The sequence below is a fragment of the Larus michahellis genome, chromosome 4 (genome assembly GCF_964199755.1).
Source record: "Larus michahellis chromosome 4, bLarMic1.1, whole genome shotgun sequence".
NCBI lineage: Eukaryota > Metazoa > Chordata > Aves > Charadriiformes > Laridae > Larus > Larus michahellis.
In genome coordinates this window covers 2,072,514-2,092,105 of record NC_133899.1, presented here as the reverse complement: position 1 = coordinate 2,092,105, position 19,592 = coordinate 2,072,514, and the positions used below count along the sequence as shown (strand labels likewise).

General features: G+C 58.4%; 3 protein-coding genes across 11 annotated transcripts in view; 2 read left to right on the top strand and 1 right to left on the bottom strand.

The window, feature by feature from the left end:
* The window catches only part of ZC3H18 (zinc finger CCCH-type containing 18), a 50,830-nt gene extending 39,607 nt beyond the window's left edge, over nt 1-11,223 (top strand). For 4 of the 9 annotated variants that reach the window (XM_074582711.1, XM_074582708.1, XM_074582713.1 and 1 more), the window contains 6 exons: nt 1,483-1,635; nt 3,763-3,917; nt 4,517-4,713; nt 5,903-5,999; nt 8,093-8,189; nt 10,325-11,223. In XM_074582711.1, coding sequence (XP_074438812.1) covers nt 1,483-1,635; nt 3,763-3,917; nt 4,517-4,713; nt 5,903-5,999; nt 8,093-8,189; nt 10,325-10,523 — 898 coding nt within the window. In that variant the 3' untranslated portion in view covers nt 10,524-11,223. Of the gene's footprint in view, nt 1-1,482; nt 1,636-3,762; nt 3,924-4,516; nt 4,714-5,394; nt 6,000-8,092; nt 8,190-10,324 lie in introns of those variants that run through there. The other 5 variants (XM_074582707.1, XM_074582712.1, XM_074582710.1 and 2 more) reach the window with 2 other exon arrangements.
* Nucleotides 11,224-12,354: 1,131 nt separating this feature from the next.
* Nucleotides 12,355-15,494, top strand: IL17C (interleukin 17C). Its single transcript, XM_074583014.1, has 3 exons — nt 12,355-12,483; nt 14,281-14,612; nt 14,818-15,494. Exons 1-3 carry the CDS (start codon nt 12,355-12,357, stop codon nt 15,065-15,067), a joined length of 711 nt encoding a protein of 236 aa, XP_074439115.1. The 3' UTR covers nt 15,068-15,494.
* A 1,010-nt stretch (nt 15,495-16,504) lies between these two features.
* CYBA (cytochrome b-245 alpha chain) lies at nt 16,505-19,236 on the bottom strand. The gene is made up of 6 exons (XM_074582706.1): nt 19,074-19,236; nt 18,179-18,248; nt 17,882-17,956; nt 17,547-17,630; nt 17,380-17,461; nt 16,505-17,280 (listed from the first exon to the last, which is right to left on the bottom strand). The coding sequence occupies exons 1-6, from the start codon at nt 19,129-19,131 to the stop codon at nt 17,098-17,100; spliced, it is 552 nt and encodes a 183-aa protein (XP_074438807.1). The 5' UTR covers nt 19,132-19,236; the 3' UTR covers nt 16,505-17,097.
* Between the last annotated feature and the right edge of the window lie 356 nt (nt 19,237-19,592).

The following is a 19,592-nucleotide window of genomic DNA, read 5'->3' as shown; positions in this document are numbered from 1 at the left end:
GGCTGCGCAGCAAGGAAGCAGAGGTGTGTTTGGTCCAGGGAGCAGACCTGATGTGTTGGAGGGTCAAGGTTTATGGTGATGGGTTTGGGCCCTGTTTACTCTAAACATGTGCCAGTATGGAGGGAGTATTTCTGTGTGGTCCCAGGGGCCGGTTAGTCAGCATCCAGCAGTACCGCTGGAGGGGAGGAAGAACTCTCCCAGTACACAGCTTGCTGGCTCCCCTGCTCTGCTTTCTCTTCCTGGCTTCATCCTGTGTGACTAGTTTGAATGTTTCAAGTGACTCCTTCTGTCTGTCCTCCTAACTGGTTTTGTTGCCTTTTTCTCCTCCTTTTGCATTTGAAATGAGAGGAGCTTCTGATGGTTTTCAAGAACGGAGCACTTTTCTGCATTTAAATGTTTATTAGGCTTAATCCGTGGTGCTGTATTTAAAAATGTTACAGGATAAATGCAGGTCGCGTTGCCCGTTCTTGGAGGGACACGGCGTCAGCTAAGCAGAGCTGAAACTCATCATGCATCTGTCTTATGTTAGAAGTTTTGAAATAGCAGTACGGTACCTACGAGTATAGTCTATGGAAGCAGTAGTTTGGTGTGTAAGAAATGTATTTACTAGAAATGTTTGTTTTATAAGCACACAGGGAGACTGAGAAAGTTTTATGCCTGCAGTGAGGCACATACGGTTTTCTTGGATCACAAAATGATGTTTTTTCCCCATTGTGTTTTGAAGATAGCTTTAAGTCTGCTCTCCATTCAGGTTTTCAGAAGCATCCCAGGTCAGTTCTTAATTTTGCTTGGGATTGCATCTCCTGTTTCTTCCCAGTACCTAAAGAAAAGGCCTGGGCTGAGCAGTTACGTCTCCCTAGGTGGAAACTGGTCACAACAGTTTCTTTTGCCTAGAAGCTCCATCAGTTCTGGCTTCCATTTCACTTTAACTAATGAATAGTAATCTTGGATGTCTTTAGCCACCTTCCCTTATTCTTTATTCCAATCTTGAGGTTTGTTGGGGTTTTTTTCATGCTTATACCCACACAAACCCCACTGCCCTCCGCTCTCCCTGCGGTGCAAGTGACAAAACAGCTCTATCTTAGCACTGGTGTGTTAGTCACAAAAAATGCCTATCGTTATTTGTATAGCCTGAGATAAAAGGTAGTCCCACTGTGTTACGCAGTTAGCAATTTTTCTTTGTAGGAAGCATTTGCTCCTGGTATCAGTACAGGATTAAGGTGCTTTAGCTCATTCTTTGCCTGGCTTTCATTAGCATTGCTCAGTCTTGCATAAACCGTCTGCTGTTCAGAACAGATGCTTCCTCAGGACTGGGAACGCAAGGTTGAGAAGAACATCTGAAACAATTACATTTGCAAAGCATCAGTCTTGTATACAATACAGGAGAACAGCATCATGCTCAAACTGTCCCTAAGCAGTTTCTTCTAAGCCCGTTTCACGGCAGAGCACAGCGAGGTGAGGATGTCGTTTGCTGTCTTGCAGGCGGACTATCAGCGGCAGCATCAGTGGCAGTGCCAGCAGCTACAGTGGTTCCAGTTCCCGATCTAGGTCCTTGTCTCGGTCTCTCTCCAGATCTCATTCCAGATCATCGTCTGCCTCAGTCTCCCACTCCCCGTCTGGGTCCAGGAAATCCAGGTACAGCCTCAACCTTCATAATCTTGGTTGAAGTAGGAGATTATAACTATTCTTAACTGTTGTGGTTTCTTGCAGTGAAAGCTCTCTCTAGCTTCAAGTATCAGAAGCTATAGGTAACTGAGACACAAAACAAGATTATTTCTTTGTGTGCTGTTGCGAATCCTGAGTCCTGAATCGTGACAGTGGTACAGCGTCGATAGCGTCCTTGTGGCTCATTCATGGAAATAATCTGTCATGTGTGCCAAATTGCCCATTTTAACCTAAATTATGACCAAAACATCTCCTTATGGCCAGGGTGATCCCACATCCTAATTTATTTACAAGTTAACAGTTTCAGGCTACAGAGCTTTGCTCTTCTAAACCTTTATTACCTCTGGCTTCTGAACATCCTTAGGGAAGATGCTTGTCTGTCAGGAGAGGTAGGTCAGAAAATACCTAAAAGGCCCAGCTAATGATATTTTTACTTTGCTGGTAAAGTTGCGTGGCCAGTTCTCTTTGTGTTTAGCCCCAAGTGAAGAGTTACATGTCTGTGGGTTTTATAAACAGCTAACTCCCTCCAGTAAAGAGCCACGAAATAAACCTCTTTCATGTCCTTCACTCGGGTTTTTTTGCGTCTGTCTGCTCTCAGGAATCCCTGGAACCTCACAGGCAGCCTTGAAACGCGACGCTTCCCTGTGATACAGATTTAAAGTAGACTGATAGCGTAAAACTAGTGGATTAAGTAGGACTTTGGCTCTAACCAGCGGTAATTCACATATCTGAACTCTGTGAAACTCCAAGGTTCAACATCCGCATTATTTTACGGAAATACAAACTTGTTTACTACATGCTTGTCGCATTCATCAGATCAGGCAGGGGTGATGCAAGAGGTTCAGAGAGCGCTCGGGCGCGCTGGCTCTTCGCTGCCCTGCTGTATGGGCCTTGAGAGGAAAAGATGGGAAAAACTCAACGTGGGTGTTGCTTGTGTGGCACTGGGGCCGTGCTTGCTGCTTTTACAGCTGTGTGGGAAAGGGGAGAACATAGGAAATATAGGATGCGCCCAAACCAGACCTGCTGTCACAACCTTGTAGGCGGGAACTTTCCTGGAGAAGGGGTTCCTGGCTCATCGGGTCACCGTTGCAACAATCCACGCGACTTCTTAAAACTCATCTCTGTCGGGATGCCAGCGGGTAGAGACTTAGCAGCCTGTTCCAGGGCTGGTCTGTGCTGACGCTGCCGCAGCCCATTGAGTCGTACGCAAGGCAGCTTCCAGCGAGTGAGCTTGGACCGTGCTGGCAGGGCATTTGCTGGAGACGTCGGTGTGGCCTGCAGAACCTGCTGGAGAGGCTGCCTGAACATTCAATGGAGTTAGCGTACGCCTGGTCCCGCGTGGCGGTGGCTGTGCTGCCAGCTGGCTCCCAGCTAGCTGGGATTTTTGGAGCCGCTTCAGTATAGCGAAGCTGCGGTGCTGGCGTGCCCCTGAAGGGAAGTCTGGTACATAGCCCTGTATTTTTGTCTGATACACATTTCTAAGTAGAAAGTCTGCCTTAAGTTAATATAATGATTGCCTGACATTTTTAATGTTGAGAATCCATTAGGAGATAGCCATCTTATAAGCACTATTAGAAGATAGCCATCTTATAGCCGTCTTCCCTGTCATTATCAGTCGTGACAGTACGTGCATCCTCAAAACAGGCAGCTGGGCTCTCCTGTACCCTGGGGAGCTGGGCAGGAGCTGTGGGCTGTAGGACTCCAGGGATTTTAAAGCCTCCATGAATAAAAGCGTGCCAAACAACAAAAACATTGCCAGGGAACCCTTGACCTGAGCCATAACACTGACCTGTATGTGATAGCGCACACCCTGCTTTCACTTTTTGTTTACCTGGGGAAACAGTGACCTGTTTACATGTTGTCTTAATCCTGTTTATAGATAAACAGTACTTTCTAGACTTGCATCTAACATGTTTGGGATTTTTTTGTATCATCCGCACCCCAGGAGACACAGCCTTTATCTCTTCCTGGTTATTACCAGCCTTAGCAGCTTTCTGACATCCAGCCGCTCAGGGGAATCAAAACAAAGCTGTTTGTCTCATCGCTGACTGGTTCTTGTTGCATTCGTGACTGTAACGGGCTGTTGGCTCTTTCCAGGTCCCTGAGCGTGAGCAGCGTTTCTTCTGTCTCTAGTGCCTCCTCTAGCAGCAGCTCTGTACGCAGCGCTGACTCCGAAGACATGTACGCAGACTTGGCCAGTCCTGTTTCCTCAGCCAGCTCCCGATCCCCGACCCCAGCGCAGCAGAAGAAAGGTAGAGGTACTTGGTTTGATATTTTCTTCTTCAAAGGGTCCTGGAAAAAGAAGGGGGGAGCAGAGATCCGAACACAGCTTGCTTGGTGATACTGTGGGCTCCAGGAAAATTGTTGAGCCAGAGGCAGACACTTGTGGCTGGTGTAGACCAGGGGAGTGCAGAGGGTGAGTGGGTGAGACCGTGGAGAAGGAAGGCAGCAGGGGAAACATATTCACTCCTTCCATCCATGTGTCTTTGGCTGTAAAGATGCCTTTTCCTGCATGGGAGTTCTGCCTGATATTCCCTCTTCTTGCCTTGTTCTCTTTCACCCTTGTAAGGTGATGCTGAATCTTCTGGACGACTCCAGTATCATGTTGCTCTTCCTCTGTTCTTTTTAGATGGTAGCAGAGTTGGTGGCAAGAGCTTTTTGTTCATGTTAAGCGTTCTCTCTGCAGAAATTCTGGTTTCCTGAATCTTTTAACCTTGGGGACACATGCTATGCGAACTGATGTGGGCTTTTTCGGTCCCTGGAGCAGCATCCTCTTGCCCTGCCTTCCAAAGGCCAGACAGGCAAAAGGAATTGATCGCAAGTCACTGCATCTGCTCTCTGCTTTCAACAGGAAAGTCAAAAAAAGAAGATAGCACTAAAGAGGAGAAGCGGAAACGGGATGTGCCCGCTCAGCTCCTGAAATCTGCCAAGCCCACCCAGGGGAGCAAATCGCAGCAGGTCCTCCAGACCCAGCAGCCGTCAGCCCCCCAGTCCCAGCAAGGGGGCTTCAGCGCTCACAAAGAGATCAAACTGACGCTCTTGAACAAGGTGAGAGGTGGAGTGGGTGCGATTCCCTCTGCAGGGGGGTCCGTAGAAGCAGATGGGATGGATACTGGGGCTCCAGGCTGGCGGAAGGGGAGCTCCAGGCTCCGGGCTGGCGGGATGAGCTCAGCCAGGTAGGTCTGCCGCTGGGATTGAAGGGCGGCAGACAGAACCAGTCTGGCAGCACACACCCTGTGGTGGCTCGAGTTTGGGACTGTGTTGGCGGCTCCCCTGGGGCACATTCCTGCTGCAGCTTCAAGGGCTCTTCCCAGCTTTCTCGAAGGCTGCAGCCGGAGCACCGAGGCGAAGGCGTGTGCGGCGCAGTCCCACATGCGCTGGGGCCTTGCCCACTGAAAGCATGCTCCCCGCACGCTTCCGAGCAAGCTCTCCTCCCACTGCCCGCTCCGGAGCGAACTGCTGACGAGTCATTCACTGAGTCAGGAGGTAAAAGTGGCGATTGCCTCGCCTCTCCAGGGTGCCTGCCACCAGCCGTGGGGAGCCTGGCTCTTTCCACTTGACGGCTGAGCCTGATGCCCCAGTTCGGTGCCTTCGGCTGAGATTGCAATCCAGATCATGTGGGAGAGTTCAGCCACATGGGCTTTTGTGCCAGAGCAGGGTGTTGGCCCCAGTCACGTGTGTAGGTTCCTGTTTTTGAAGCGTTAATGGGTTTTTTTTTTTTTCTGACAGTCCGAATTCCCCATTGCAGTCTGAGGCCACAGTTTTCTCTACTTCCCTGTGCTATGACGTGAAGCGCCTTTATCGAGTCTGTGAAGCATGCTCTGTGGGGAGCGTGCAATTACACATAACTACCGGCTGGCACGGTCGGACCCTGGAAGAAGGCACGGCTCCACATTCCTCCTTGACGTTTGCTATCCTTGGTGCTGCTGGAAAAAAAAACTCCTACAAAATGCTGCTGTTTTCCTGTCCTTAGCAGTTATGAAAACAAGCCGTGAAACACGGTTGCAGCGTTAGCCCCGGTGGCAGAGGATGTTGCTGTTTGCGTGTGGTGGTAGGGGAATTACATGGTGCCGGTGATGGTTGGGACTGGTATGCACAAAGAGTTTAATAGGAGTTGCATTTGTATAAGTGAGCCAGCGCATCACGGGCACCCGTCACAGGAAATATCTCTGCCTCCTTCCCTCCCCAGAGGGGAAATGGCTGCTCAGCTCCGTTGTCTGTTTTAATTCCATTTTAGGCAGCTGACAAAGGAAGTAGGAAGAGATACGAGCCAGCAGACAAAGACAGGCCGACCTCTCCTCCAGCCAAACGGGCGAACCTGTCACCTGACAGAGGTGAGACATCAGCCATCCCGGGGACTCCTGGCCTGGCTGGGTTCCTGGTCTGCCGCTTGAGGCAGTGCTCCAGCGAAAAACGTCCTGCGAAAGTCTCAGCTGCAAGAGTCCACTCGCTGGATAGGTTAATTGCAGGCATGTGTCCTTCCAAAACCTCAGCATGCGCGATTGCCACCAGATAACGCGGGCGTATTAGCCGTCCTGCTGCAAAAACACGGTGGAGGTGAGACGCTCCGGTTTGTGAAGTAAGCGAGGTGAGATCAGCCCTGGGCAGGCCAAACCCGGCCTTGCCTTGCTGTCTTGTGGTGCATGTTGCGAGTACTTTGGCTCCACTATGTCTAAGTCCACTGCAAAAAAAAAAAAAGCCCTCGCTTTGAAGACACAGCGTGCTCATCTCCGCTCTAGGTACACATCCATCCCGTAGCAGCCTCCTGTACTCCAGTAATGTCACTGGATGTGGCTGTGGAAGTCATAGGGTTTTCCTTTACTGTATCCCAGGGTCTTCTCTGCCTTATATTTCCGTGCATCGCAATGGATCTCAGTCCTCCTGATAGAAAGGCTTGTGGCAGTGCTTAGAAAGGGAGCAGGGGCTGCCAAGACTCCAGGATGGATGCAATAGTTGGCTACATCACCTGTCCTATGAATGAGACGATTTCCCCACTTGCATGTGACACAATCTGATCTGCCCCGTATGTTTAGAAAGACACAGGCTTTCCAAGTGTTCTCCTGTCTGAATCCTCAGCCAGTGGTATGAGCTCCTCAGAAAACCCAGCTAGCACGCTGCATTGAGAGGGACCTAAATGCCACGCTCCAGCCCTTGCTGCCGCTGCTGAAAAAACAAAGTAGGGGGGAGTCGTCAGCCAGGGGTGCCTGGTTTTGACGTACAAGCCAGCATTGACACGTGATGTTGTTTTCCCTGTTGTCTCGGCTGTAGGTGTATCTTGTTGACTCTGGGTGCCAGCCAGAAAAAATTTCTGTGCTAATAGCCGGGTTGCATTCGACTCCTGCAAAGGCAGCATGGAAGGGACTGGGTGAGGTTGAAGTTCACTAGGATCTAGTTCACAGCTGCTGCTGAGCTGCAGATAAATGAATGGGCCGACCTAGCAAACCGTGCTGGTTTGATAGCTGCGTAGATGTAGATGTAATTATATACTTTATTTGTTGTCTGTACATCATAAAGCATTTTTAAGCAGTAGCGAATGGGACACAAGCCCTTAAGGCAACTCAGCCTCACCTCCCAGTGGCAAGTGTACCCTTGATGAATTGGGACTGAGCAAGAAGCACCCCCCAGCGTACGGCCTGCGTTGTAGTGTCGCAGTGCAAAGCTGGTCAGTGTTTGCGCCCCGAGTCTTGCTTCCCTGTTCTGTAACTTGCTGTGATCAGATCCGCAGCTATAACTGCTTCTCCGCGCACTGGGATAGCAGTGGTTGGGAAACCCACTGCAGCAAAGCCGGATAACGCAGCTGCAGGACCCCGGCGGGCTTCCCACCACCAGCAAGTCCCCACGGCAGCTCTGTTTGGGCAGGGCATGACGGTTCAGTTCGTGCTGAACAAACACGGAGGTGATGCTGCCTGTGGATTGGCCCCAGCTGGCTCCGAAAGCGGCAGAGCTGCACTCGCCCAGCACTCTTTAAGCCAGTACACCCTGTTACCTGGCCAGCGTGGAGCCAGCTCTGGTGCCGCTGTGCCTGTTGCGCACAAACCGGGTGAACTGCCAGGGGATAATGGAGCACTGACTCGGTCTGCGAGGGCTGGCCCTACCCCTCAGGTTTGCAAGCAAAGCATGGCCTAGAAGTGTGGTGGAGGAGCCTTGTTCCAGCAGCTGGAGGGACACCGGTGCAGCTCCCCGCAGGTGATGTTCTGTACAGCTGACCATGGGGCACAGTCTTGACTAGTTTTCTGCTCCCCCTGAAGACGGGGGGTGCACAACACTAGGTTCCTTTTATGGCTGCTGTTGGACTTGGCTTTTTGCTGGCAAGATGTGGTCGGTCTGAAGGTAGCATCCTTACACTGCTGAGATGGTGCAGTAGGCAGGGTTGCAACCCCTGCCGTGGCGATGAGTGAGAACGTCTCACCTTTTATTCTCCCGATAGGCTCTCGTGACAGGAAGGCAACTGGGAGACTCTCTTCACCCAAGCAAGAGCGACAGAGGGGCCAGAACCCGAAACCTTCTCCTGCGCAGACGGACAGGTCAGTACCCACTTGTTCTCCTGGGTCTCTTGTGGGCCAGGCTGGAGCTCACGCTTTTCTGCTTCTCCAGTGGTTCAGACCCTCCTCTCGGGACAGCCCTGAGGCTCTCTGGCCCTAGTTTCCAGTTGTCATGGAGGCACAGCGAGAGGAAGGATGCGGAGCTCCCTGGGCAGGAGCCAGAGGCGCTCGGGGGTTCACGTGGAAGCCACTGGCTAAGCTGTTCCAGCTCAGAAACGAGCAGGAGCCTGGGGGTTTTCTTGAGGTCAGTCCCAGCAAGAGGAGCCAAGTGGGTTAGGTGCAAGCTCAGTCGTGCCAATGCCTCTGCCTCTCGCTGGTGCTGCGTAGTGCTAATGAGAAAGGAAGTACAACCCCTTCACCCCGCTGCCGAGCTCCTTGTGGCACCTGGCTCGAGTGCCCGATTCCCTTTCTCTCTTAGCCTGGCATACTCTCAACTGCTCACTTTGCTGCTGTGAGTTGTTAAAATGTGGCCCCTGCGTGACGCTGAATGATGACCAGCCCTGGCTTTATGCCTTTCCATCCCCTCTGGTGACAGGTGACCAGCTCACGTCCGATTTCTTGGCAGCCCGCACCCGCTTCTGTACTGGGAATACCCCTTTGCAGAACTGGATGTGTGGCTCCAGGGGCCTTGGGCTGTGCTCCACTCAAAGCCCTTTGGCTAAAGGGTTGCGGAGCACCTCCTGTGGCACACCTAAAGCTTCCTCGGTCCTCCTTGCCCCTAGCCAGCCGGCGCTGCTTTGCATTTCTCTAGTATCATCTCTCCGAGGATCTCTGTGAGCAAACAGACGCAGCCCTGTCCCGCACCCCTGTGTTCCTTGGCCAGCAGGACTCGTGTCATCCCTTCTCCCCAGCCTGGGGCACGAGCGAGCCTCAATTTCTGTGCGTCAGAGCCTTCCCAAACCAAAACCTAGCCTTGGCTGCCACAGCCCTGTCCTCCTTCAGGCCCTGAGGTCCTGTTTTCTGGCAGCGAAGAGGAACCTCAGCCTTTCCAGGCAGGTGGTGTTGGCCGTGTGCTGGGTTCTTGACCCTCTTCTGCCTGCTACTGTTTGGTTTGGCAGTGTCGCCTGGTGGGTTCGGCGTGCCCGGTGCCCAGGCACGGGGGTGGTTGAGGACACGTTGGGTTTCTCTGGGGCAGTCGAACGGTAGGTCTGTTCCTGTTTTGAACTTCTTGAGGCTGGTTGGGTCATGCTTGAAGACCCCCACCGAGGGTGCAGGTGGCATTAGCAGAGGAGACGGTGACTCCCACTGCTGACATCTGCCAGCAGCAGTGGCACAGGCTTTCCTGCGTGGAGCCAGTCATTAGCCCGGCTGTGGCTCGGACTGTGCCTTTGGTGTGTTACCGAGCCAGCAGCACTGCAAAACCCCAGCAGGCTCGTGATGCCGTTCTGCTTCCCGGCCCTCTCATCCTTGTCCCACCGTAAAGGGAAGTGGTGGCCTGCGGTGGGAAGAGCCACAGGCTGCTTGCCCCCAGCCCCGCTCACAGCCTGTTCCAGGAAAAGCCACCGCTGCCAGTGACAGCGACCAATGGCTCCTGTCCTCTCCGTGCGGGGCCGGCCAGGGAGGGAATGTTCCCCCAGCTTTGCTTTGCTCGTGCAGCAATGGCTTCGGACTGCAGCAGAGCATGGGAGCAGAACTGGAGTGCCGCGCCGGGGTTTGTGAGCTCCCCACAACTGCCAGTTCCGCACCACAAGAGCCAGCAGCATCGCGGGGCAGGGGCTGTCAGGATTTTTGAGACCGTGGAGGTTCTCCAGGGCTGCTGCGCTCTTACCCGTGATGCTCTCCCCTCTTTGCTTCTGTGACGGTGAGCTCCCTTGCACACGTGCATCCCCCAGCAAACTGCTGACAACAGCCGACGCGGCCCTTGGGGGTTACTGTCGTGGTGGCCGTGGGGCCAAGTTCACATTTTGGGATCCCCCCCAGAGCAGCTGATCTTTTACTGTTTCAGCCAGTTTACCGACCCCAGGCCTCGCATCTTGAACCTGTTTTCTTCCACCAGCACTTAGAGCGATGTTTTCTGCCGGAGCAGATGCCGAAGGGTTTTGTTTCCAGCGCGGCGTGCTGCCGGCGAGCGCCCTCTCACCACCCTCTCCTCATCCTCTCCTCTCTCCCCCTTCCAGGAAACGCCAGCTCTCGCCTCAGTCCAAGAGCTCCAGCAAAGTCACGAGCGTACCGGGCAAAGCATCCGAGCCAGGCCCCACGGGCGCCAAAGCGGGCAAGTCCAGCACCCTGTCGCGACGGGAGGAGCTCCTGAAGCAGCTCAAGGCGGTGGAAGATGCCATCGCTCGCAAGCGGGCCAAAATCCCGGGCAAAGTATAGTGGGTCGTGCGCGGAGCGACGCTCTGCCCTCCCCCTTAGTGACTGTTCATGTTTTTATAAATAGTGTAAAAGCGGCCACTTTGGGATTTTGCAGTTCTGTCTTATTTTGGCTGCGATTCTTTTTAAAAAAAAAAACCACACAAAAAAAAAAAAATTAACTGAAGTTTTGTCAGCTGAGACGCCCGCCATGACTCGCTCCGGCTCCCGAAGGGCGAGCGGGGCCAGCTCCCCCCTGGCTCTGCCGGCGCCGGTTCCATGTAAATTATGCACAGAGGACTCCAGCCCCGTCGGATGCTCTCACTGTTCCTCTCTTTCTCTCTGCCCTCTCCTCTTTGCTAGCCTTGAGTTGTATTCTCCTAGTTAGCCCTGCTGTGTGTCGAGTGTCTTCAGCAATGCAGTTCTATATACTGTGTAACGAGAGAGCCGAAAACTGCTGTGAACTACTGGCAACATCACCTTCTCCCCCCCGCCCTCCCACCCCAGGAACAAAAATATATATATATTCTTGACTCGAGTCTGATTGGGAAAATGACCTGTCTTTTATTTTAAGCAGCGGATTGTTTTGGTTGATTTAAAAGGAGCCCTGAAGGTGGCGTGGGGACGTCTGTCTAACAAGGAGGGTCCTTTTTCCTTTTTTTTTTTTTTCTCCTTTTTTTTTTTTTTTGAGGGAACTCCCTGAAATAAAGTATTTTGATAACCAGTTCTTCCTTTCTCAACTCTTCTCTGCCTCCCCTCTCCTCCCTCTCCCTTGCCTTGGGGGGGGGGGGGGGGGCCTGTCCCCCCCCATCTCCGGGGTGTGTAGTTTATTTTGCCCACGCTACGGCTGCCCCCGTGCCCACGTGGACTCTGCTCCGGCCACTGGGAGCTGGAGGAGCTGCTCTGTCTCTTGGGGGGGAGCACCGCATCCCCTCACCGGAGGTGCCCCTGAGCCCCCCCCTCCCCCCCGTGGGCCCCCACTGCTGTGAGCCTGCAGTCCTGCCCTGCTCCTTCCACCCAGTATGAAACCAGTGTCCCGCTGGTGTTAAATGTTAGCGGGGGTCCTGCCGTAGCTGGCTCCACCTGGTGTGATCTGGGGGTGCCTTTGCTCGTCCAGACCTTCAGGGGAGGACGTTTGGGGTCCCTGCTCCTGTCTCCAGCGGGAGGCTCTGCCTCGTCCCTGCCTCCCTGGGCTGTGTGGCACCCTGTGAAGTCACTGCCAAAACGGGTACAAACCCCGTCTCTCCGGTAAAAGATGAAAACGTGGTCCTGCGGCTGTGCAAAACTGTTTTCCCACATGTGTGTCGTCCCCCCCGCAACCAGTACTGTATTTCCTGCTATACTGGGGCCACTGGGCTGCTATGGGGACAGAGCCCGAGCCCAAATCCTTCCCCTTCTCTGCACATCAAAGGTGCTGAGCCCGTGGTGCAGCGCGACGGGGTGCTGTGGTCCAGGCGAGCCCAAGCCTGGCTCTGTAGCGGGATGGGGTGCAAGGGGGGGTGGGCGGGATGCGGGGGCTCTGTATCCGCATGTGGAATACGAAATAAAGAAGAGGGGGAAAAAAAACCCCAAACATCTACTCATCCCTGAACCAGCTCCTCTGGTCCCGCCGCATCCTCCCCTCTCTGCTCAGCGCCATCATCCTGGCTTCGAGCATCCCACGCCGCCAGGACATCCCTTGGTGATGGACCATGAGAGTAAGGGAGAGGTGGAGGGCGGGGTGGCAGGGGGGGGATGGACACAGCCCTCTGGCCCTTTCCAGGGTTGCCCAATTTGGGATTTCTGCTCCGGCAGCCCCAGGAATGTGACGGTGATATCACCGTGGGGCTTGCGCAACGGGGCCAGGGCCTGGGGCATGGAGATCCCGTCCCCATGGATCGCCGGAGGGCTGGGGGACGGGTATCCAGGGCATCCCGTGCCCGCCGATGGCGGGCACGGGATGCCCTGGATACCCGTCCCCCAGCCCTCCGGCGACCTGGACCACGTAGCCCCACGATGCTCTGTGCCCATCACCACGGCGTCAGGGCAACCAAACTGGAGCGGGAGGGGGACGCCCACCTTCCCTACAAGTCTGTGCGTATCCGTCCTCATCAGCTCCCCCACCTCACACACACCCCCCCCCCAACCTCGACCTCCGCAAATACAATTTTGGAGGTGTCGGGGAACCGATTTCCGGGCTGGAAGAGGTTGGGTTGAGAAGGAAGTACGACGGGCCCCGCGGGGAGGAGGAAGGCAGCCGGAGCTGGAGTTTCCAGGTGTGTGTACATCACCTGCCCGAGCCCTATATAAAGGCGGCGGCGGCAGCGGCGTTGCCACTCGGCCGCCCGCATCCCCGGGGCAGCAGTTCCTAAGGGTGTTTCTCCCTCCCCCCCCCCCCTTCCCCAAAACACCCCCTCCCCCCCCAAAATTTTGGCCGTGCTCCCCGCACCTTCGACCTGATGGTAAATGGGGAATGGGAAGGGGTGGAATTGCGGGGTGGGAGCCGGGATGGGGCGAGAGCCGGGGTGGGGGTGTTTGTGTGCACGTATGTACATAGGGGTTGCATGCGATGTGCGTGGCGGAGGGTGTGTGTGTGGGTGTGTGTGTGCGCGCGCGTAGCAGCACGGGTGCGGGTGATGTGGGTGCCCGTACAGCCTGCGGGTAGGGGCTTGCTGCTGGTTTTCCACCCGTGTGCCGGTTGGGAGGGCGCCGGGGGGGGGGTGGGGAACGACGCAGGGAACGGGACCGTAGTGCTCTACGCGTGTAAGGGCTGGCCGGTGTCGTGTGTGCACACGTGCACGGCTGTACACACACACACGCACGCGCCGGTGATGTGTGTGTGGGTGTTTCTGGCTGGGGTGTGCGTCCGTGGGCGCGTGGAAGCGCAGTCCAGGCACAGATGTGTGTGCTGGTAATGTGTGTGTGTGTGTGTGTGTGTGTGTGTGTGTGTACTCACACACGCATACATCCGTGTGCGTGGATGTGCTGGTACCGCTGTGTGGGTGCGTAGGTGCACGCAGGTGGGTCCCGTGTCTCTGTCTCTGTGTGTGTGTGTGTGTGTGTGTGTGTGTGTGCGCGTGTGTACACACAGATTTGTGTGTGTGCATGGAAGGGCAGTGTGTGGCGCGTGTGTGTGTGTGTGTGTATGTGCTTGTACATCTGCGTACCTGTCACACACATGTGCTGGTATTTTTACGTGTGTGTGCACCGTGCTGGTGCTCAGGGGGTGCCTGTGCTGATACTGGGGGGGGTGTGCGTGTGTTTGTGCATAGCTACACGTGTGCTGGCACTCTGTGTGTGTGTGTACACACAGGTGTGCTGTGTGTGTGTATGTACCGGTGCGCTCTGCAGCTGTATAGCTCTGTGTGTGTGTGTGTGTGTGTCTATGTCTCTATATGTGTGTGTGTGTGTGTGTGCGTGCGTGCTGGCGCTGCGCACGCACACATGTACATACACACGCTGCGTCTTGAGGGGGGTGGGTGTGTGGACACGGGCGTGCTGGTACCCTGTGCGTGTGTGCACACACGTGTGCGAGTGCTCCGGGTGCCGGCGCCTGCGTGAGCACCCTGCACATGGCTGCACGCTCCTGGGGGTTTTTTGGGTGAGGGTGCGGGCACACACGTGCTGGTGCATGTCAAAGCCCCCCAGGGGTTGGCGGGGGGGGGGGGAACGGCTGCGAGCTCACCCCTACGTGACCCTTGGTGGGGGGGGGGGCGGTGGGTCCCTGCTGGGCTGTGTCCCCCAGGAGGGCGCTGGGTGGGTGTCCCCCCCCCCTCCACCTCTGACCCGGGCTCTCCCGCAGGGCTGGCTCGGTGCCCTGGCGCTGCTGGGCACCCTGGCGCTGTGCCGCAGCCTGCGCCGCCCCGGCAGCCCCCCGCACCATCCCCACGTCCACTGCTACAGCGCGGGCGAGCTGCGGGACGGCGAGGCCCCCGTGCACCTCCTGGGCCGCAGCCTGCGCTGGGACCACTACGTGCCGGTGCAGCTGGTGCCGCCGTTGGAGCGTTTGCAGGAGGCCAACGCCGGCCATCGCCGAAGCCGACGCCACCGCGAGCGTGCTTGCCCTGCGCTGCAGCTCCGCGCTGGCCTCCACAGCGAACCCAACGAGCGCTCCATCTCCCCATGGCGCTACCGGTGAGTGTCCGTCCTCCCCCCAACCCGGGACCACCCCACCCCACGCTGTGCCTCAGTTTCCCCCAGCATCCCTCACCTGCCTCTTCTTGCGCGGGCATCCCCGTTGCCTGCCCAGAGGGGTTGATACCAGCACGGGGCGACTTGGGGGGCACAGGGGAAGGGGCTCGCTGACGGTGTGTGTCCCCCCCGCCACCACCATCCACAGCATCGATGAGGATGAGAACCGCTACCCGCGCAAGCTGGCCTTTGCCGAGTGCCTGTGCAGCGGCTGCGTGGATGTCAAGACCGGGCGGGAGACGACATCGCTCAACTCGGTGGCCATCCACCAGACCATGATGGTCCTGCGGCGCAAGCCCTGCCCACGTCCCGCCAGCCCTGGCCTCGTCACCTTCGAGGTGGACTACATCAGGGTGCCGGTGGGCTGCACCTGCGTCCTGCCCCGCACCGGGCGCTGAGCCCCCCTCCCCAAGCTCCTGTGGAGCCCCGTAGCGTGACCATGTCACTGCATCCACCTCCCCCCACCCCGTGCTTGTTTTAGAGCACCCACCTGGCTCCCCCCTTCCTTCCCCGCAGCCGGGTGTCTCCCTCCAGCCCCCAAAACCTTCACCTTGTTATTTATGATTTATTTATGAGCCTTGCTGCAGGGGGACTTTTTTTAACCCTTATTTATTGCTGACCCTCCCTGCGAAGGCTGTGACTCCACGTCCAGCATCACCCCCATGGTGCCCAAGGCCCTGCGAGCGCTACCCGGGGGCTCGCTGGTTATTTATTCCCCCCCCCCCGCCCCCCGCAGAGCTATTTATTGTCTCCTCTATATGTGCTATTTAATGCTGGCAACGTGCAGCCTGCAAATAAAGTCCGACACCCCCCACCCACCCACCCACCCACCCCCAGACATGGTCCTTGCTCTGTTCCCAGCCGGGGCGTTGGGGATGCTGGCACAGGGGGCGATGCCGTGGGGGGTGGAGGCACGTCGATGGGGTGATGCTCAGCCGTGGGGCATCTCTCAGCCCCGGCGCGGTGGGCAAAGCACCAGTACACCCAGTGCTGCAGGGCAGGACGAACTGGGAGGCAATGCGGAGGGTGGCAGGGCAAGGAGGGGGGGGGGAGGGATGTGCCCCACACCCCCAGCCCCAGGGGGGGAACCAGCCCCAGCACCCACAGCACCCCTCCACCCACACCTTTCCCACGGCTCTGCCTCCCCCCCCCCCAACCCTGGCACCCACGTCCCATGGGCCCAGCGCCACCTGCTGGGGCCACCCCATGTGCCTCGGCGGCACCCATGGGTGCCCTGGGATGGCCGCACCCCTCCACAGACCAGGGTTCATGCCGGGGGGCGGGGGGGGCAGAGCTGAGGGGCCAGGGCAGCTGCTGATGCCCAAGGGGGACAAGGATTTGTCCCCACCGCACAAGCACATGGTGTTGTCCCTTGTCCCCATATGTCACACCCAGGCATCCAGATACTCTCCCGCACCCACGAATGGGAAGGGAAATGCGTCATTGGGGTCCCCACCCCCACCCCACCCTGCCAGGGGTGACACCAGCTTTGGGGGGGGTTCACCTGGGACACACGGGGCAGCTGCGGTGCAGGTCCACCCTGGGGACCACATGCCACCCCCCAGCTTCACTCCACCATTGGGCCCACAGAGGATTTCCGGAGGGGACAACAGCGTGGGCCTGCCCCCCCCACTGCCACATGTCCCCTGAGGACATCTCCTGGTCCCCTCCACAGCAGGAGGGACGTGGCCCTGCAGTGGCCACACTCCGCCTGCCCCCACCCCAGCTTCAGCTGCTCCACGGCGTTTGCCCATAATCGGGTTGTTTGTCCTTAAAATCCCACCCAACCCAGCCCCAGCAGCCCCGCCAGGGGAACAGGAACCAGGGGGAGCCGGCACTTTTCCCACTTTTTATTGCAACAGCAACCGCAGAAGTGACAAAAACCAGCGAGCGCCGGTGCAGGGAGCACAGCTGCCTGACCCCCCCCCCCAACTCCGTGGTGATGTGGGGCCCAGGAACTCCTCAGGGAGCTGGGGATTCCCTGGAAAGCTGGGGGGTCCCCAGGGACCGGGGGATCCCCTAAGGAATTAGGGACTGCTTGGAGGGCTGGGGACCTCCCCAGGCAGCTGAGCGCCCCCAGAAAATTAGGGATCCCCAGGAGTTGTGATCCCTCAGGGAGCTGGGAGTCTTCAGGGATTTGGGGATCTCCAGGAGCTGGGGACACCCCCCCCCGGGGAGCTGAGCATCCTTGGGAATCCAAGAGGAGCTATAGAGCCTCTGGGAGCTGATGACCCCTCAAGGAGCTGAGCATCCCCGGGGATATGGGGATCCCCAGGGGCTGGGGGACACCCCTGAGGAGCTGAGCATCCTTGGGGATTTGGGGAGCCCCTGGAGCCAGGCACCCCGCTTTCCCCCTGAGGAGCTGGGGTGCAGCTGGGAAGCAGGAGCACAAGCGGTGCGGCAGCGGCAGGAGGGCTCCCCCCCGCCGTCACTCAGCCTCGACGGGGATGGGGTTCACCTGCCCCCCCACCTCCGCCGGCTGCTTCTTGCGGGCATCGGCGGGGGGCCGGGGCGGGGGGTTGCTGGGCGGCTGCTTGATGGTGTCCCCCATGTGCGGCCGCTCCCGGGGCTTCTGCTCGATGGGTCTCCACTCCTCCCCACGCACCGCCGCCTGCAAAGACACGGGGGCCGTCAGTGTTTGGGGGGGGTTCCTCCTCCAGCAGGGCCCCCAGCCCCCCCAGAAACCCTCCCAAAGCCACCCTGCGCTCACCAGCAGGTAGATGCCACTCGCGATGCCCAGGCAGACGGTGCCCAGGATGGTGGAGAGGAGGAAACCGGCGGGGACAGCCAGGCTGTGCAAGAGATTGGGGGTTCAGCAGGGGCTGGGGGTGGGGGGGTGGGGGCTGCACCCCTGCCCCGACCCCGTACCCCACTTACGCGGCGTGCAGGATGGCTCGGATGTAATAATTCCTTGTGAGGGGCCCGAACACCTTCACCACCGCCGTCAGGTACTTCTGGCCGCTGCAGAGCAACACCGGGGGGAGGTCAGAGGGGTTGCATCCCCCAAAGGGGGGGCACCCAGCCCTGAGGACCCCCATCCCCATGCTCTCCCTGCATGGGGAACCCACACATGGGATCCAGCCCCGCTTCCACCCCACTGCTCCAGACCCCAGTGCCGTGTCCTTGTGTGTCTGTGAGGGGGGCTGAGTACCAGGACCCCCAGTGCCAGGGCTGAGGGGACACACACACACACACACACACACATCACTTACCACCTCTCCATGGTGGAGCCCTTTTGTCGCTTGCTCCTGGGGTACTCGAGCAGGCAGACCAAGACGCCTGCCACGCTGCGGGGGGGGGGGCAGTCAAGGAAAGGGATGCTCAGGGCCAAGATTAGTCCATAGGCACGACCCTCACCCGAAAAACAAAGGCTGTTTGGGGCAGGGAAGGAGAGCTTTGGGCCCAGAGTGGGGAGGAGGATGATGTCTCCCCCCCCAAGTCCATGCCTCCCACCCGAATGGAGGGTTTTCCCCGCAGACCAGACCCGGGCATCCTCTCCGCAAGGATACATGGCGTACGCCGCGAAGTACCAGCCCTTGAACTGCCCCGCCACGGCCACGATCCCGCCCGTCAGCATGACTGCGGGGACAGAGCGGGGCTGGTGGGGTCCCTGCCTGGGGACATGGCCCCCCCCCCCCGAGCCAGGACACAGCCCCCCAAACCCGGGCTACAAACGCCAAACCTGGGATACCACCACCACACCCCCCCAGAGCCGGATTACGACCCCGACATGGGGGATGCCGAGGAGATGCTGTGTGTGGGACCCTCTGGATTCAGGGAAGGGAACTGGGGGGCTCCAGGATGGGGGGCTCGGGGCGGGGGGAGGTTTTTTGGCCCCGTGGCCACATGCCACCTCCACCCACGAACTTTGCTCCCCTCTGGCTGCCCTGCGCGGGCAGAAAACTTGAGGAGAGGAGGAAGAGAAGAGGAGGAAGAGGAGGCTCTAACCCTGCGCATCCCCAGCGGGGACGGGACTTCCCGGTCGTCCCCGGCGCCTCCCGTTTGCACCATCCCGGAAGCCCCCAGCGCCCCCGGGACGGCGCGGCCTGGCACCCCCCGCCCCCCCCCCCCGGGGCTGTCACCCGCATCGAGCGGGACCGTGCCTCTATGGCCCCCCCGGGGCTCACCGCCCCCCTCCATCCCCCCGAACCCCCCCCCCGGGAGCCGGCCCAGCGGGGCTCACTTCCTCCAGCCGCCAGCTGCACCGGGCCGGTGCGGGGACACCCACGTCCCCAGGGGGACACTGGGGGGGGGGGGGGCTGTCTCTGAGCAGGGCTGGGGCGCCCGGGACCCTCTGCAGCACCCAGGTCCCCATCACCCCCCCCCCCAGCCCCTGCACCCCCCCGGGACCCTGCAACCCCCTCCTTCCCCCCCCCGGCCCGGACCCTGTGTCCCCGCACTCACTGAGCCCGGCGGCCAGCGCCTGCTCGTTAGCCCACATGGCCCACTCGATCTGCCCCATGGCTCGTCCCGGCCCGGTTCGGCTCGTCCCGACCCGGAAAGCGGACGCGGCGCGACGATGTAACGGGGGCCTGGCCACGCCCTCTTCGTCATAGGCACCGCCCCCTCCGTGTAGACCACGCCCCCCTTCCCTGTAGGCCACGCCCCCATCCCACAGGCCACGCCCCCCATGGGGACCCGCTTCAGCCCCCCGCAAGGGGACACAGCGCCGGTGCGGGACACAGGGGCCGTGCGGGGACAGGACCAGCCCCGCAAGGGACACGAGGGGACAGGGGACATGGTGGGGTGACGAGGATGGTGTGGGGGGAACAGGATCAGTCTGGTGCAGGGGGGCTGGATCAGCCCCGCAAGGGACACGGGGCCACGCGGGGTGACAAGGGTGTTGCAGGGGGACAGGATCAGCCCCAGCCGGAGCATTTAAGGGACAGGGGACGGGATGAGTCCTGCAAGTGACATGGTGGG

Coding starts and splice junctions, on each gene's coding strand:
- CYBA (XM_074582706.1), bottom strand. CDS start 19,131: ATGGGGCAGATCGAGTGGGCCATGTGGGCTAACGAGCAGGCGCTGGCC. Junction 17,631..17,881: donor GGCTCCACCATGGAGAGGTG/GTAAGTGATGTG, acceptor GTTGCTCTGCAG/CGGCCAGAAGTACCTGACGG. Junction 17,281..17,379: donor CGAGTGGCATCTACCTGCTG/GTGAGCGCAGGG, acceptor GTGTCTTTGCAG/GCGGCGGTGCGTGGGGAGGA.
- IL17C (XM_074583014.1), top strand. CDS start 12,355: ATGGAGATCCCGTCCCCATGGATCGCCGGAGGGCTGGGGGACGGGTAT. Junction 12,484..14,280: donor CCTCCGGCGACCTGGACCAC/GTAGCCCCACGA, acceptor GCTCTCCCGCAG/GGCTGGCTCGGTGCCCTGGC. Junction 14,613..14,817: donor ATCTCCCCATGGCGCTACCG/GTGAGTGTCCGT, acceptor CACCATCCACAG/CATCGATGAGGATGAGAACC.